This window comes from Rhincodon typus, chromosome 26 (genome assembly GCF_021869965.1).
Source record: "Rhincodon typus isolate 14 chromosome 26, sRhiTyp1.1, whole genome shotgun sequence".
NCBI lineage: Eukaryota > Metazoa > Chordata > Chondrichthyes > Orectolobiformes > Rhincodontidae > Rhincodon > Rhincodon typus.
Window position 1 is genome coordinate 17,458,748 of NC_063357.1, and position 18,163 is coordinate 17,476,910.

The window sequence follows — 18,163 nt, forward strand, 5'->3', positions numbered from 1 at the left end:
TGCACTCCGGTGAGCACTAAATCCTTCATAATTTTGAAAACTCTTACAGCTTTGTCAGTCATCATAGCGATGTCCAGCTAGGCTTGGAATATGGAGAATTGAATTATATACTGCACTGTTACAAGAAATGTGCAGATTGTGTGAGGGGAATATTTTAATGATTTGCATTAGGAACAGGAGCGGTAAATAATACAGGTTTTAAAAAAGGTAATAAGTTTGTCAACTTTCTCTCACAGAATACTTTAAAGCCTTAAAACTATTGCAATGCCTTAAAATACTAACATACATCTGGTGCAAATTCTGTTCCAAAGACTAACATTCTTTACAAAATATGCTTCTTCACTTGTTATGTGTTTTATCAATGCAGCTTTTAAATTTTGCCTGACATTTCAAGAATGTTACATTTTCAGTGCGCAACTTGAGCTGTTAAACGTGCAGTGAGTCAAAAGCAAGTCAAGCTTTTGTGGGTGATTAAAGATGTTAACTTAGAAAAAACACTCATTTTCAATTTTTTTCAAAAGTGGTGATACACCAGCATTAATAAATAGAACGCTGTTCTCTGTTAGCCACATTAAAAATGTAGGCACTATTTGAAGTTTGTACTCAGTCAGCTACTGGTCCCCATGTGACTGGATCAAAATGATCCAGAGATATAAAATGATTTAGACTTGACAAACCCTGACACATAGAGCTATGATGAAACATTGTTATTGGCTTGTGCTTTCTGACAAATCGCTGAAGGACATAACGGCTTCTGAAAATTCATTGAAATACATCTAAGAATTACTTTTAAATCAGATGTCTAGATGCAGAGTTTGTCAGAAGCATGGATAATAATATTCCCTGAAGTGAAGGGGTGAAATTAGTCTATTCATTTGTGTTAGATTTAAATGTTTGGCAATATTTTCCCAACTTGATGGAAAAGAGAAACTGTTGCGATGAAAAATCTGCCGTTGCCTTGCCACTGCTTGCATGGTTCAATTTCACTCCCACTGTTCTAAACAAATGAAATCTACTTGTCACAAATACTTTGGTGGAATTAAACATCCTCAAATCATACGAAATGATTCTGGAATTGGGATTAGACTTCTATTTCTATGAATTGTCTACAGCAGGAATTGTAACACATGCCATTGAGCTGCATTGTGGAACTGAATCAAAACTCATGGTGCTTATATAAAACAAAGAACTGTGGATACTGGAGATCTGCAACAAATACAAAAATTGCAGGAGAAACTCAGCAGGTCTCGCAGCATTTTTAGGGAGAAAACAAAGTTAACATGTCAAGTCCGGAGACTTCAGTTCTGATGGAGAGTCGTCGATTCGAAATGTTAACTCTGTTTTGTTCCTACAGATGCTACTAGAATCATAGTGTACTTAGGCTGATCACATTAGGTTTATACAAATGCTGGTGTCTTCATGTAAAATTAAACAAAAAACAAAAAAGACTGCCACTACTTATTACGACAAAGATTGATAATGGTAATAACTGTTGAGGTGAAATATTATATTTACTTGTCTTTACGATTTTTGAAGTCAGGTTACAATCAGGCATAGTACATAATGTGAGATGAAAGGTATTGTTTAGTTTTGTTTTAGGCAAACAGTAGATTACACTGAATTCACAAAACTCACATGTTTGCATTTGGTGAGAACATGGGGGACAGCTAATAATTTGCAAATGATGGGTTTGAGTTTTAGCTGCGTGGTTGGGAGACATCTGCCAAAAGGGATAATGAGTAACTTTCAGACAGACCCATTGAACTCTAACAATAGATGATGGATTGGAACTGACAGATGCCAGGAAATGGGTAAATACCTCCTAGCACTGAGATTGGTTTCGAATTGTTCACGGTGGGCACAGTAAACAGCCAAAAAGGAAAAACCCTGTGGACCCTCTCTTAAAACAAAAGGTAACAAATTGAAAGTGGTATTCATAACTGCTGCCTTTTCCCAAGTGTGTGAATGTTTCTGCATATTTTGTGGAAGAATAGAGACAAGCACAAAACAAATTAAACCACCTGGCTGTATCTGTATTTCAATTTATTCTGAAGCCACTCATCTAACATATAAGTCATTGTTAAATAGAGTACCGAGCATCATTATTTTCTTCCCACTTGTAGTCTGCACAAGGGGAGACAGCTTAGTTGGTTAGATGGCGAGGTGGTTCAGAACAACAATGATGATTCAAATCCTATTCCAGCAGAGGCAGACTTGGGACCTGCCTCCTCTGCTAGCCACTGGGAAGAGGCAGTAATGGGAAATCACCAGTGGCAACAAATTGGCCAAGAAAACAGCTCAGGATGAAGCATCAGCAAACATGGAGCAAGGACCTAACTTCAGGCAGTCCACACATGGTATAACTCTACTCAAGACCAAATATTTCTTGCAACTGCCCAACAGGAAAGGAGTGAGAGTTGCCTGGACACTTCGGCTTCTCCCCTTTTCACTGTGGAGAAGCGCTCAACTACAAGAAACAGCAACAAATTCATGTCAAATCAATGCTCTGAAATTTGTATGAGCATTTTCAGTGAGAACATGGCTATGGGATGGCTTGATCTACAGAATTTTAGATCAATTTGAGTATGAGATTATCTTATTTAGCTCCTGTACTGAAACCAGCAGAAGCAGACCTGGAGAAGGGGAACAATATGATTCATTTTGAACGTCTGTGTGCAGAAGAAGCTGGTGACCATAATGCCATGAGTTGTAATGTTACCTTTGGGAAGATGCAGTCTATTTGTGAATGGTCTAGGAGATGTACTTGAAGTGACAGCTAACATAGGGCCATGTAGATCGTAGCACTGAAGTTCACTGAGCTGCTGTAAAACATTTTGGCTGCTGGCAACTGTTGGAGCCCTCTTGTTTCTAGCCATCCTCTGTCATCAGTGTTTACTCCCTTGTCATGCGACAGATTATTGTCAAATTGTGGTCTGCAGTACTCTGAGTCATTGCCATTTGAAAATCTCTCAGTGAGCTAGCGGGTCTGGTCTAGCAGTGCAAACATTGTGCTTGTTTTCTCAGAGGATTCTAGCTGGTCATTGGATCTGCTTGTTGATCAGACTTTTGAGAGGAGTTATGAATCAAGGATTCAGGGAGTAGCCCAATTTTTTATAGCCAGCCTCCCACTTGCTTTGCAGGGATGAATAGAGTGTGATATATGCTCACACTTAAACTGGCAGCTACCAGGAAAATACCAACAGACCTGCCTCATGGGCTGATTGTCACAGAGAAGATGCAAAAGAATGGAATTGGGGACTTTTTTGCTTCAAAAAGGCAACTTCCAAGATTATGATATGGTGCTCAAATCCACCTCGCCAACACCAGCCTTGCTGTTCTTTGTGGGTTCTGTGTTAGTCATACTAAACATTCATGACTATTTTTGTTAAGCTGCAATTTTCTCCAGTTAAGCTCTCGTAAAATCGAAATCTTCCCCTTCAGCTCCTGCCAAAAAGTCAGTATCTTGCCACTAATTCAATTTCTCCTCCCTGGCTACTCTTTCAGACTAAGTAAGAATGTCCTATTAACTACTGAGCAGAATTTCTAATTGTGTAACCTCTCCATCACAAAGATCTCCTAACCCCATCTCTGTAATATGCCCTGCCGCCCCTCCTAACTCACTCCAATCACTCACTGAAACCCACATCCTGGCCTTTGCCACATTCAGACACAAGAACCAATGCTCTCCTGGCTGGTCTTCCAGTCTCCACCATCCATTCACTGGAGAACTTCCCTCTACTCCAGTGCCCACATCATATTCCACATGAAGACCAAAAATTGAACAGGATGGTGGTGCCCTATCTGCTAGCCAGGAAGTTAGGAGTAGCCCTGTTCTGGGTAGTCATGGAAGTGCCAAGATGTTACAATCCCTGAGAAAATGATTGCCTGAAAACTGGGCATCCACTCATTTAAGATGTGTCATAACTCCCAAGTGCTCATGGAAAGTTGGATGCCTGGCAGTTCTTTCATTCCAGTGTCACCACAGAAAGTGGTGGCCACTGCTCTGACTGCAGCAAATCTGGAACCAGCATTGGTGAGCAGGTCCAAAGAACAATGTGATATACGGTGTGTACTTGATACATATTTTAATATCATTTATTCCACAGTTTGGAATTTGAACTGGTTGCATGTGGATTTTGGGCTTTTTTGCAATAACTTGTTAGATAGGAAATGATGTGGGAAAATGTAAGGTTACGCACTTTGGCAGGAATATCAGAAGAGCTGAATATTATTTAAATTTGGAAAAACTACAGAAAGCTGCAGCGCAGAGGGCTTTGTGAGTCCTAGTGCATGAATCACAAAAAGTTAGCATCCAAGTTCAGCAGGTTATAGGGAAGTCACTTGAACTGTTGTTTTTTATTTCAAAAAGAGAATGGAGGATAAAAGTAGGGATGCCTTGCTAAACTACATAAAGCACTGGTCAGACCACACCTGAATACTATGAATAGTTTTGGTCCCCTTAGCTAAGGACAGATGTGTTGGCATTAGAGGCACTGCATGAAGGTTCACTATGTTGATTGGAGGGCTTTAATGAGGAGAGGTTGAATTGTTTCAGCCTGTATTCATTAAGGTTTAGAAGAATGTGAGGTAACCTCACTGAAACATAAGATCCTGTGGATCTTGACAGGTTAGATGCAAAGAGGTTGTTTACCCTTGTAGATTAGGATTAGGGACCAGAGGGCATAATCTCAGAGATGAGGAGCATTTTTATTTGTTTCAGAGGGTAGTCAATCTGTGAAGTTTTTTATTGCACAGAGTTGATGAGGCTACATCACAAAGTATATTCAAGGCTGAGATAGAGAGATTTTTAATCAATAAGGGAATCGAGGGTTATGAGGAAAAGGCAGGAAAGTGGAGTTGAGGATTATCAAATCAGCCCAGCCCATGTCACTGAATGGCAGAGCAAATTTGATGAGCTGAATGGCCTAGTTTTGCTCCTACATCTTATAGTCTTATGGTATGAGGGTGTTTAACGATTAACTTGACAATAATTCTGGAACCATTACTTTTTCAAAACCAGTGAGAGAAAGTTCCTGCAATGACAACGGGAAATTTGTTTGCATTGGTAGAGTTTTACAAGCAGACAGAGTAAACCTGAATAACATTACCGACACGAAAACAGAAATCGCTGGAGAAAATCAGCAGTTCTAATGAAGGGTCGCTGGACCTGAAACATTGACTCTGCTTTCTCTCCACAAACACTGCCAGACCTGCTGAGTTTCTTCAGCAATTTCTGTTTTTGTTTTGAATTTCCAGCACCTGCAGTTCTTGGATTTATTCCTGAAGAACATTAGCTTTGTTTCAGTTAGAAGGATTAGGAATTGATTTTCTTTTTGCTTAGAGGAAAAACCCAGAGCTTGGAAAGCTTTTGGTTTCAGTTTTCAGAAGTTCTTAGATTTTTCGTTTCTTTACTCAGAGAGTAGGTTAACTCAGTGTAAAGGTTTTGCTGAAAGCTGCAGACCAGAAGTGTTTGGTTAGAATTCCAAAGGAATTATTTGTAGCTGCGGAGACTTAAGCTAAGTGCGTAACTAATTAAGAAAAAGGCTATCAAACTCTCAAGGCTGGAACTGAAGAAACCGATATGTCAAAACTAAATAGGACAGAGAAGGGAACTCTCTGTGGAGTTAAAGTTCTACAATGTGATAGTATTGGGACAGTTGGGGTTGTAGTTTCCTATGTGTTTCAAAATCTTTCAAATTGTGTAATATGAAAATAGAATAAACTAAACTATTTAATTTTCATCACTTTCAATAAACCTTTAGTAATAAACTTCTGTTTAATTTTTAAAACCAAATCTGCATTATTGCGTGTTTGTATTTTGGTGAAAGACCACCATGTTAAATAAAAATGAAGTATGATCTATCAAGCCAGATTTCAGTGTGGGATCTGACTTGACCATTAGTAACAACAGCTACATTTGTGGGGTTCCTTGCAACCAGTCAAATAGGTCCCAGGAAGTTGGGTTAGGACTCAGTCCTGATGGCAAGATGGGTGGTAGGTGTATCTTGCAGTTACAATGGCCCTTTTTGAGCCACAGCATGCCCAATCAGGAGAGATCCATACCGAACCTGAAAGGGCAGCACTGTTGGTCTTCCCACACACTGAAGTGCTAATCTGTCACACATTTTGTGAAGGGTAGGTCGTGCCTCACAAACCTTATTGAGTTCTTCGAGAAGGTGACCAAACAGGTGGATGAGGGTAAAGCGGTTGATGTGGTGTATTTGGATTTCAGTAAAGCATTTGATAAGGTTCCCCATGGTAGCTATTGCAGAAAATACGGAGGCATGGGATTGAGGGTGATTTAGCGGTTTGGATCAGAAATTGGCTAGCTGTAAGAAGACAGAGGGTGGTGGTTGATGGGAAATGTTCATCCTGGAGTTCAGTTACTAGTGGTGTACCTCAAGAATCTGTTTTGGGGCCACTGCTGTTTGTCATTTTTATAAATGACCTGGATGAGGGCGTAGAAGGATGGGTTAGTAAATTTGCGGATGACACCAAAGTCGGTGGAGTTGTGGATAGTGCGGAAGGATGTTGCAGGTTACAGAGGGACATAGATAAGCTGCAGAGCTGGGCTGAGAGGTGGCAAATGGAGTTTAATGCGGAAAAGTGTGAGGTGATTCACTTTGGAAGGAGTAACAGGAATACAGAGTACTGGGCTAATGGTAAGATTCTTGGTAGTGTGGATGAGCAGAAAGATCTCGGTGTCCATGTGCATAGATCACTGAAAGTTGCCACCCAGGTTGATAGCGTTGTTAAGAAGGCGTACAGTATGTTAGGTTTTATTGGTAGAGGGATTGAGTTTCGGAGCCATGAGGTCACGTTGCAGCTGTACAAAACTCTGGTGCGGCCGCACTTGGAGTATTGCGTACAGTTCTGGTCACCGCATTATAGGAAGGATGTGGAAGCATTGGAAAGGGTGCAGAGGAGATTTACCAGGATGTTGCCTGGTATGGAGGGAAGGTCTTATGAGGAAAGGCTGAGGGTTTTGAGGCTGTTTTCGTTAGAGAGAAGAAGGTTAAGAGGTGACTTGATAGAGACATACAAGATGATCAGAGGATTAGATAGGGTGGACAGTGGGAGCCTTTTTCCTCGGATGGTGATGCCTAGCACGAGGGGACATAGCTTTAAATTGAGGGGTGATAGATATAGGACAGATGTCAGAGGTAGGTTCTTTACTCAGAGAGTAGTAAGGGCGTGGAATGCCCTGCCTGCAAAAATAGTAGACTCGCCCACTTTAAGGGCATTTAAATGGTCATTGGATAAACATATGGATGATAATGGAATAGTTTAGGTTAGATGGGCTTCAGATTGGTTTCACAGGTCGGCGCAACATCGAGGGCCGAAGGGCCTGTACTGCGCTGTAATGTTCTATGTTCTATGTTCTATTAAGAGGTCTTCAGCTAGCCTAAGGGTGGTAGGCAGTCCACCACCATGCCCGCTGCTGGCAGCCAGTAGTGGTGGGAAGGTGGAAGATGCAATTCTTCCCACCAACTCAACCGATTTGATGTTCACCCACTCCATTCCTCCTTGAAAGTTCCCTGGAACCTCATAAAATCTCAGCACAGATCTCATTCACCCAGCTCTCCTATCCCCATTGACCTGCATTGACTCCCACTCTCCCAGTGCCTCAGATTTAAGCGTCTCTTTCTTATGCTCAAATCCCTTCATGGCTTTGCCCCTCTATCCCTCGATCCCAATATACTTCCACTTCAAGATATTCTATCCACCTTACAAAGGCCTCTTGTGCAACTGTCCTCCGTTCACATGCCACTGGTGACTGTGCCAATTGATGTGACTAATCGAAACAAGCGTGGATGGTGACGCTGGTTCAGAACAGTGCTCTGTGGACTTTGGAGAATTCTAAAATTCTATCGCTTTAAAATGTTCATGGGGAAAGTTGCTTTTACAAACCAGACAGCAGCTGTTTAATGCAGACATGAGTTAATACTTAATTCCCTGTGATGACCTGGAATGAGCCAGAGGTAAAAAGCCTGAAGGCTGCAGTGACCTTTACTGCAGTATATGGTGCTGTTCCCACTGCAGCAGCTCACTGTGGGTGATGTAAGCTTGTTAATTTTGAAGTGGTGACACGTCTCTCTGATCAGCCTCATTAGTGAAGCCCAGTCTCCATATGCACCACTCATGAAAGAATTGAGACAATGTCATTCTAGACCTGTGAATCCTGCGAGCACGCTTCAGTTCTATTCCTCTCCCCCTATGTACCTGCTACTTCTGAGGCTCTTACTCTACTCGTTGCCAAAGCAAATTTACTGACGGATGAAAAATATTCTGTTACCACATGTCAGTACAGAATCTTCAACAGGCACTACAAACGTTTTGGAGAAAGTCTAAGTAGGTAAAAGCTAGAAAGTTATAGAAGCAAAATGTCTCATTAAACCTTGCAGCATTTTACCCAGGTAGAAGCAAAGGCTGTCTAAATTGAAACCTGCTCAAAAATAAAATCTGACGGGAAATCAGCATTTCTTTTATTTTTGTCTGACTACAGCCCATACACGTTGGAAAACAGGATAATATAATGAAACCAAGATCAACTCAACAGCATCCTCAATTGTCTGCTATATTCCAAGGTGTGCCCTGAAGCCAGATTCTACATACATTCCTCCTTTTGGAATGATGGGCCAGGAAGAGAAGCCCATCAGATAATTATTGCACTCTTTACCTTTCCCTCAAAAGGAAGGCAAGTACAGCTACTTGCTATCTCTTTCCATGAAGAAAATGTTTTGATTGAAAAGATTTGAATCCAAAGTGGATGACTTAGATTGTACGAGCAGCATCATGGCTCAGTGGTTAGCACTATTGCCTCACAGCACCAGGGACCTGGGTTCGATCCTGCCCTTTGGTGACTGCCTGTCTGGAGTTTGCACATTCTCCCTGTGTCTGCGTGGGTTTGTTCTGGTTTCCTCCCACAATCCAAGATGTGCAGATTGGGTGGATGTGGCTATGCTAAATTACCCATAGTGTCCAAAGGATGTGCCGGGTCTGGTTGGATGCTCTTCGGAGGGTCAGTGTGGATTTGATGGACCAAATTGCCTGCTTCCACACTGAGGGATTCTAAGAGCAAGGAGATCATTGCTGGAAATGTACAGAAGTTTGGTTAGAATACAACTATGTGCAGTTTTGGTCAGTTACACACTATAGGAAGGATATAATTGCTCTGAGGAGGTGCATAGGAGATTCACTAGGATGTTACCTGAGATGGAGCATTTCAGCTACGAAGACAGACTAATTAAGCTTGGGTTCTTTGGATTAGAGAAGGCTGATGTGGAATCTGATTGAGGTGTACAAGATTATGAGGGACATGGACGGGGGGCAAGGAAAGCAGCTATTCCCCTGTGCTGAAAGGTCAATAACAACGGTGCACCATTTTCAAGTGAAAGGCAGGAGGTTTAGAGGGGATTTGAGGAAAAGCTTTTTCATCCAGAGGGTGATGGCAGTCTGGAATGCACTGCCTGGAAGTGTAGTTGAGGCAGGAAGTCTCACAACCTTTAAAAAGTACTTGGATGAGCACCTGAAGTGTTAGAACATTCAAAGCTATGGGCCTTGTGCAGGAAATTGGGACTAGATTATTAGATAGTAGTATATTTTTTGGCTGTATAGACTTGATGGGCTGAAGGACATTTTCTGTACTGTAAAATTCTACTTTTTTATGACCTTGCGCTTCTCACGTTGAGCTCCAAAAACCTGGACTGTATGGCGCTTTGTAACATTCTGTTCCCATCTACACAATCTACTGTGCCTCTGAACTAAGTGTCATCTGTAAATACCATATGGGTATACACCTCTCCATGCTTTAATACTAACCTGGCCACCCTGGGCCCAGCGCAGATGCCTTAAGACAGCAGCACTTGTCACATCCTACCACTAAGTGAATGTTCCCTTTAACACTACTCACTGTCATTTAGCTCCCAACCAATTATCATATGAATGACTGGCCTTAGATTTTGAGGAATGCAACAGTGCAGTCACATGGAATAATAATAGAATCGTATTGTGACTGTTCGATGGTAAAGAAGATTAAAGAGATAGCAATGCTGATAAACGATTACTGATAAATGTGCAATTAGGACACAGGTTGACACTGCAGTTAGTTCCTAATCTGCAACGCAGCATTAGAATGAAATATTGAGGCAGAGGTGACCCTTCATTACCACCAGGAGATAGTAAGAACTGCAGATGCTGGAGTCAGAGACAACACAGTGTGGAGCTGGAGGAACACAGCAGGCCAGGCAGCATCAGAGGAGCAGAAAAGTCGATGTTTTGGGTCGGGACACTTCTTCAGAACCACCAACAGTATTAGACCTAAGGTAAAGGTATCACAGATACTGTACATCCCTGCAACTGAGGCCATTTTGGCCCAGAGCCCACAAAACCATTTCCTTCAGTCATTGTCAGGTCATCTGGATCTGATGAATGCTGACCTCTGGATCAGAATTCTTCAATTTGTGCCTGCAATACTGCAAATACTGCCTAAAATAAAACTCTGATCAATAATTTTAAACTTAACTTGCTGACAATCGCAAACCCCCATCAAATTTTGTTTAGGTGCCTATATGTTCTTTCAACCATTTCTATACACAATTCTTTTACATTCTACTCTTCTTACAGGCATTTCTGCCTTGCCTGAGCTTTGTAACGCTTCAATGGTGTCAGTTTCTGGTAAATTAGCAGACAGCATTTAACTATTTTAAGTTCCATACACATTAAATTTTATTAGATAAAACTAAGTTTTCAGAGAAATGACAGAAACTTAACAGAAGCCAGTATTGAAAGTGTTCTGCAAAACAGGGGAAATAAAAATAAACGGCTACAAAACCTCTGCACCTATTTACAGGAGATTCACATGGGAGTCCTTCTGAAGACCCCTCCTACTTGGCAAAAAAACTAGGCAACGCAATCCTTTCTTAAGAAGTGGAAAATAAACACTTAACTTATATGGAGTTTGTTATGAATATTTATTTCAGGAATGTAACTTTTAGTTTTTGAAAATTAATTTTGAAAATTTAAATGAAAAAATCCTGGTTTGGATGAACTAGTAAACATCCCGAAGATAATGACCATGCAAGAGATACTAAATATTTACATAAGGATGCTCAAGGTGGAAATGAGTAAACATAAACAATCGGTGACCCCTCCCAATTCCTGAATTTCTTGGTAGAGCTGAGTTATTTCCATTAGCGGTTTAAAGTATTGATATTAGTCCCAGATTAAAGAAGGATTTGAAAAGCCAAACATGAACAGTCCTTAAATTATCCATGTATTTTTAAAGGACAGGGTTGTAAATTGTGGGTGATTGGTTTGAATCTTTATTTGGGATGTCCCAGTGGTGCCACATTGCTATGGGGATCGGTTGCCAAGGAGGTACGTTTTTGTACTGGATTTAGCTGTGTGGTTTTGCACAGAGTGAGACAGAGACAGAGACTCTAGCAATGATCTATCTGCTGGCAGTCAGAACAAGAAACATAGAGGCCATTAGGAACCAGTGGTGTCCCTGAAAATGTCAATTTCATGATGCATTAAATTTGTCTGATCTGCAGAAAAGTTTGGCAAGTTAGCATTTGATGAGTGGGACACCATAGTTAATGAGGTCAGTTCTGATGAAAGCGTGAGAAAACTCACTAGGCCTCACAGAGGGTAATGGCTCCCCAGCGAAACTAGACAAATAAAACACTTAGAGATAGTAGGAACTGCAGATGCTGGAGAATCCGAGACAACAAGGTGCAGGGCTGGATGAACACAGCAGGCCAAGCAGCATCAAATAAAACACTTAGCTAATTTCTGTCTCCATAAGAATGTAGTGGTGATCACTCTCACCAACAGTGTTACGGACAGATGTTTCCACAGCTAAGTTGGTAAGAACAAGGTCAATTAGATTTTTCCATCGAGTTGATTCTCTTTACCACTTTCCACCAGCCCAGTCTGGCACATACATCCTTTAGGACTCAGCCAGTTCAGTCAACAATGGTGTTACTGAACAACCATTGATCCTGAAGATCAAAGTCCCCCAATCAGTCTACATTCTGTGCCTTTGCCACCCTGAGTGCTTTTTCCAAGTCATATCCAACATGAAGGAACACTGATTCAACAACTGACTGTGGACAGACATTAATAATCAGCAAGGCTTCATGACTTGTGTTTGCTAAATGTTTCAGATCAATGGTCTTCTGTGAAAACCAAAGTAAAGATGAACTGGTTTGAAATGTTTACTTGACGCTTTCCACGGTTTGACCTGCTAAGTAATTCTGGTATGTTCAGCTGAGATTTCAAATGTTCAGATTTTGCCTGACAGCTTATTCCATATCTGTGTGACTGCTATCTATCCTTTGAACCCTTGTTGTTTATGGATGTGTACAGCTTGCACTTTGGACTTTAAAGCCCGTTACTGTGTGATATGGTTATAAAGTTCACATTCGGCCTGGCCCTTCAAATCCACAACATCTTGCACAGTAGATAGGAGAGGAACCAGAAAGCCAAGTCCAGCCTTTGAAAAAGACAAATTTAAATGTATGTAAAGACAGGGGCTATGAATAAGCAGGTCTTTTGGAGAGTTGGTGTGTGGTAAGTTTGACAGTCATCTGACCTAGAAATATTATTGATGATGAGAAAAACCTATAAAAAAGATAACTGAGTCACAGTCTGAAGTCACTGATTAATGGTTTCAGAATGGTGAACTGAATTGCAGGATACAACCACCAACCAATACAACCAATTCTAATATATCTTCCATCCCTGTGTTCTTAAAAACTGAATCTGACCCCTTCAGAATTGTTATACACTCCTCCTAATGTCCCTCCCACTGCGGGTCAGGAGGCCCAGGTTCAAGATCCACCTGTTCCAGAGGTGTATTGCAAGATGTCCAAACAGGTCCACTAAAAATGGAAAAAAAACTACTTCCAAAACAATGGTGACCAGAATAGAATTCCACCAATAAAACACAACCAATTGCCCACCTTTATGCAAACCTCAGCGTACGGTGTTGGTAACTCTGCCGCCAATACAGCAGTTGTGTAACTCAACATTTGTCCAAATTAACTCAGTGAACATTTACTCATAATTGCTTTTAAAATAATTCCTTTTAATCTCTCTTCAGGGTGAGGAAAAGCAGGTAGAAAAATGTTCAATCCTCTTTTTGATACCTGCTGTTGAAAAAATGTGTACATTTGAATCCGTAACTTGTACCGAAGTTACAATATGTTTCTCTTCTACTTATATTCCCTTGCATTGGTAGCATTTTCAGCTTGACCAGCAGCTGACTTAAACTGCTGAGTATCATGTGGATGAAATTTCACACCTCAGCAAATGGCTTCGATTGAGGGTACATACCTGATCTATTAACAGCGTCTTGTTATTTCGAGAGAGATGATAGGCAGTGTAAGATCCCTGGATTCCTGCTCCAATCACTATCGTATCAAAGTTGTTGTCAATGTCATTTCTCGGAGCAGCCATCTTCCCGAAACTTTGACAAATGTTTATTGAATCACGTGCCTTCTCAAAGGTCACCTTATTAAAATAGTCGTTACTGACTAAGAGGACAGACCTAACTGTATTTCTGCATGCCCCTAAAAATAACAAGTGCCTCAGTTATTAGAAATATCTTACAGAAAAGCAGCAGTGCGTGGTCTGTTGGCAGTCCAGCGAGGAACATACGTTTTCCTAATAAATTACTAACTCTCTTGCCCAGGAAGTGATCTTACCATCAAGGAGGGGCGATATCTGTGCAGTACGATGATGTGGTCCACCTGCTGGGTTAGAATTGCTTTCTTATTCCTCCCCAAACAACCTCATAATTTTACCCAAAAGGGGCTTCTTCTGAATAAGATCACTTAAAATACAAGCACACACACACAATTTCTTTAGTAGCTGGGAGACTATTCATTCACATCGATAGAAAAAGGAAAAGTTAATATTTCTCCGCGTTTACAATCGGACGAGTAGCGTTCTCTGCCTTTCAGATTCCAAGCGCTTGCAGTTATTCGCCCTTTGGTGTTAGATTTAATTCATTTTCAATTAGACCAGAGTCCCAATGCTTTTCTCACTTGGGAACTTGGCTTAAACATTTCCCTTATGGAAAGCGAGAGCCACTAAGAATATTGTTTTACTCATGCAACTTCTACACAGCACAGTCTTTGAACACACTTTAATAAAGGAGGAGGATTCTGCCGAGACCGGGACCAGTCTGATTGGGAACTTTAGCTTCAAAGCATTACTTCATCGGAGGATTTTTAAATGTGAAGGGGTTCATATTGAGATCCTGCGTGTAGTCCTGCTTGCTGTTTGAAATGGGAGAGAAGGGGAGGTTCGGGTTCCGTTCGTTTTCAACTATTCATTTTCTTCCCTGTAGTGATATTTTATCATTGCTGGAGATTGACTTTTTAAAATTATCATTATGGCGCTACTCTACAGTAAGCTCTTGATTTCCCCCTTAATGGAAATGAAAACAGAAATTAGAAATTCAGTTCTTACGGTCACTTCTTGTTTAAACAAATACCCTCGCAAGTTTCTCGTTATGTCAAAATATTTTTCTGCCCAATTTCAGGTTTATCTACTGTAAAGTACAAAGTCCTCAAACTATTCCGAATGAGTTTGTTCTTCAAAACAGAATTTCCAGAGAGAATGTGTCCCAAAAGATGCCGGAGAAATGGATACAGGAGCCCTCTTGTAAGAAGTTCTGAGTGACCCGGTTCGGGGTCTGAGGGTGGAGTTTTTTTTCGCTTAAAATGCCTTATCTGTACCAAGGACAAGTTTGCCTAACCTGATTCCGTTGCCAAAACAATAAGTAATAACACCAAGACTTGCGGATACAGGAGATCTGACACTAACCAATACAGACATTGCTGGAGGAACTCAGCAGGTCTGGCAGCTTCTATGGAGTAAGAAAAAAACGTTTCCGACCTCCTGAATATTTTCCCATCAGTTTCTGTTTTATTTCCCTTATAACAGTAGCTCTTTTGTGAACAAGAACTTCTAACTTAAATGGTAGGTTAAATACTTGCTGCAAAAATGTGTGTGTTAGCCTGTACACTTCCTTTTCTTCACTAAAGTTGATCAAGCTGCCAAAGAATCTGAACCCACCTCCCCAAAGCTTTAGTCTAGATTTATAGAGGTCTTGTGATATTACTGTTTTACCACTGCCTCCACATCCACTTTAATAGTTTTGATGGATATAACTTCAATTTCAATTTCTGGGTAATATCTCATTGGTGACTAAAAGTAATCAAGGTCTGGGAAAGCAATTAAATGCAGAGTCTGTCATACACCAAACAGTCCAACCCCAACCCTTTCTAACCTGTGAGCTACAGTTCAAGTCCCACCTGCCATCAAAGCTGTGTTCTAATACATCCAAACAAATAAATGGACAGAGTCCAGGGGAAAGCGATTACAGTCTCCTCCATTGAAAGTAGGGCATTTTTCAGTGATAGGCTAAACTTTGTGAAGTTAATTTATTGACGATCTTGACAATCAAAAATGCAAGAAATTTGTGCAGACGGCATAATTGTTAGACTGGCATTTTTCTCCTGCTTTTCATTTCTCTTTGCCTCTATGGACAGGAATGCCAGGTTAGCAGAAAGTGAGTGACCGAGTGATAATGTTTTGCAATTGTCTGGTGTCTCACTATGAGCAGATATAGGTAGAAAAGACTCTCACTGGGGTTCTTAAACACTCAAAAGTCCAGCCCTGTCTCTTGAGAATTTGCTTCCCCTAAACGTAGAGTAAAAGAACTAAAAATGTTGCAGTTCTTAAGCTGATATATTGTGAGAGCTGTCCGTCAGCTTGCCAACTGAATGTCGTGGTATCTACATGTAAAGAACAAATATATTAGATGATAAGATTCTTTTGATTTGTAGGATGTAATTGTAGGAACATTTCTAGGTGAGTAATAGTTGTAAAAGTCGAAGGTTTGAAACTTTAATACAGTGTGATGGTGAAGTAATTAGTAGCAGCACACTTTGTAAAGGTAAATCTGATCAATCCAATGTTTAAACTACTTTTGCTGCTGTAAGTTGTCCAATGGAGGATGGTACATCCTCCCATTCCCTTGGGCTATTCCCTTTGGGGTGTCCAACAATCATTGCTGAAGAACAATCTTCTGTTTTTGTTCATTCAAGAACAAAGACACTTTGGCTGATGTAGTGCAATGGGAAATGAATATGTTAAAGATGATGATGCAAAAGATAATGATAATGAAGAGCATGGAGAAGCAACTGAGAGTCAAAGGGCAGAAGAGAAGCACTGTACAAGGGAACTGAATTCAGTACAATGTATACCTTAAATCATTGTGTGTGAGAGAGAATTACTCTGAAAGCACAAACCAAAGATGCAAAGGAAGGGAAAATGGAAGTCAATGCAGTTTCTAAGAGTGCAGTATAGAAATCTGATGTGCTAGGGAACCTAGGGAGTTTAGAAGCCATTTGGGCTTATATCTGTGGGAGAAGTATAATCCATAACTATAGTTGCAGCAGTCCAAGACATGCTTACACCAGGGCTCTCCAATGACAGCTAAAACCATATTTTCCAAAAGATTCTGTATTGTTTCTTGTATTTTTTAGTATAATAGCAGGGCAGCCTTGATGGGTTGAATGATCTCCTCCTTCCTATGTTCCTATATGCCATTTCTGTAGGGTTTTCCTGATTGCTTAGAATAACTCTGGCAGTAATTCAGTGCGAAGCATTTCCTGTGAACTTCAGTTGATCTTCCATCAATGTTACTGTGGAAGATCAGACAAGCTCTGAGTATTGTTGCTGTTTCTTTCAGAAATTATTCTGAGCGCATTGTCTGCTCTTTTAAACTGCTACTTCTGCAACAACTTGCAAAGTTCCGAGTCCTCCACTAATGGGTGAGCTTTTAGACAAAGATAATTAAAATTACTTAAAGCACCCACAAGATATTCAAAATAGGCCGGTTCCAGAATCGAACACAGGGTTAGAATGTTCCACATTGTGTGATATTGAAGCCTGAGAAAATATTCAGAGGAAAGTCACTTAAGCACGATGGAGCTTTCACAGCAATGAGTTGAAAACTGTCCAAAGTCTATTTGGTCAAAAAATTGTAGTCTAATCTGTGCTCAACTGGAAGTGATTTGATACAATGGCTGTGATTATTGCTGTTTGTTTTTTGTTCCTTTCTTCTTTCCTGTCAAGCCTGTTTGTTTACTTTAGCAAATGTGAAGTGTCTTCATCCTTTTAGATTGCTTTTATTTTGTGTAATCTTGTGCTCACTCCAACTGTCAGGTTTTCAGAGTGCCTAGTGGATGCTGACACAAGCTTTATATTGGAAAATGCTGAATGCTAACTTCATTTGGATGTGGATGGATAGGTCCGTAATTAAATTTGTCCTGAGTAGGCTGACACCCAAAGACTTAATGGTGATTTGTCATGCATTTCTCAAATTATATTCCTAACATCGCAGCAAATACATTCGATTTAAGGATTATTATTTCTGCTCATTTCATAAATCAAAAATATAATCAATCAACCTTTGGGTTAAATCATCATTGAGTTAGAAATTTAGCTTTTAATGCAAATAAGATCTAACTGGAAGAAGGCTGCTCCACTTTTACTGTTATATTCTACTTACTACTGCCCTGAACAATTTTCCTTTCAATTAGTGAGCCCTCGGTGTACCTTTCAGAACATCTGTTTGGCCAGAATATTTCAACCACCTTATCCACTTATCTGATTCAATTATTGACAGCTCCCACCAGTGACAAGCTTCTCTGCTACTGAAGTGAAGATCTGGTAACATGTAGAAACAATACGCCAATCCATTGTTCAAGAAACCATGCAGGAATATGTTCAAAGTTTAAATTATCTCTTGTCTTAGAGAAATAACAGAACATTGAAAACACAGAAACAAAGACAATAGGAGCAGGAGTAGGTCTTACTTTGGGCTTGCTGCACCATTCAATACGAACATGGCCAATAATCTCTATACTCCATTCCTGCTTTCACCCCGAATCCCTTTTAGCTCTAAGAACTACCTCTAACTCCTTATTGAAAACATTCAATGTTTTGGTCTCAACTACTTTCCGTGGCAGAGAATTCACAGGCTCACCATTCTCTGGGTGAAAATGTTTCTCCTCACCTCAATTCTAAATGGCTTACCTTGAATCTTTAGACTGTGACTCATGGTTCTGAACATCAGAAA

General features: G+C 40.5%; 1 protein-coding gene across 1 annotated transcript in view; it reads right to left on the reverse strand.

Moving 5' to 3' along the window:
- The window catches only part of pipox (pipecolic acid oxidase), a 54,625-nt gene extending 40,929 nt beyond the window's left edge, over positions 1-13,696 (reverse strand). The window contains exon 1 of the mRNA XM_020527585.2: positions 13,342-13,696. Within this exon, the coding sequence (XP_020383174.1) occupies positions 13,342-13,464 (123 nt within the window). The 5' untranslated portion in view covers positions 13,465-13,696. The remainder of the gene's footprint in view (positions 1-13,341) is intronic.
- Positions 13,697-18,163: the final 4,467 nt, after the last annotated feature.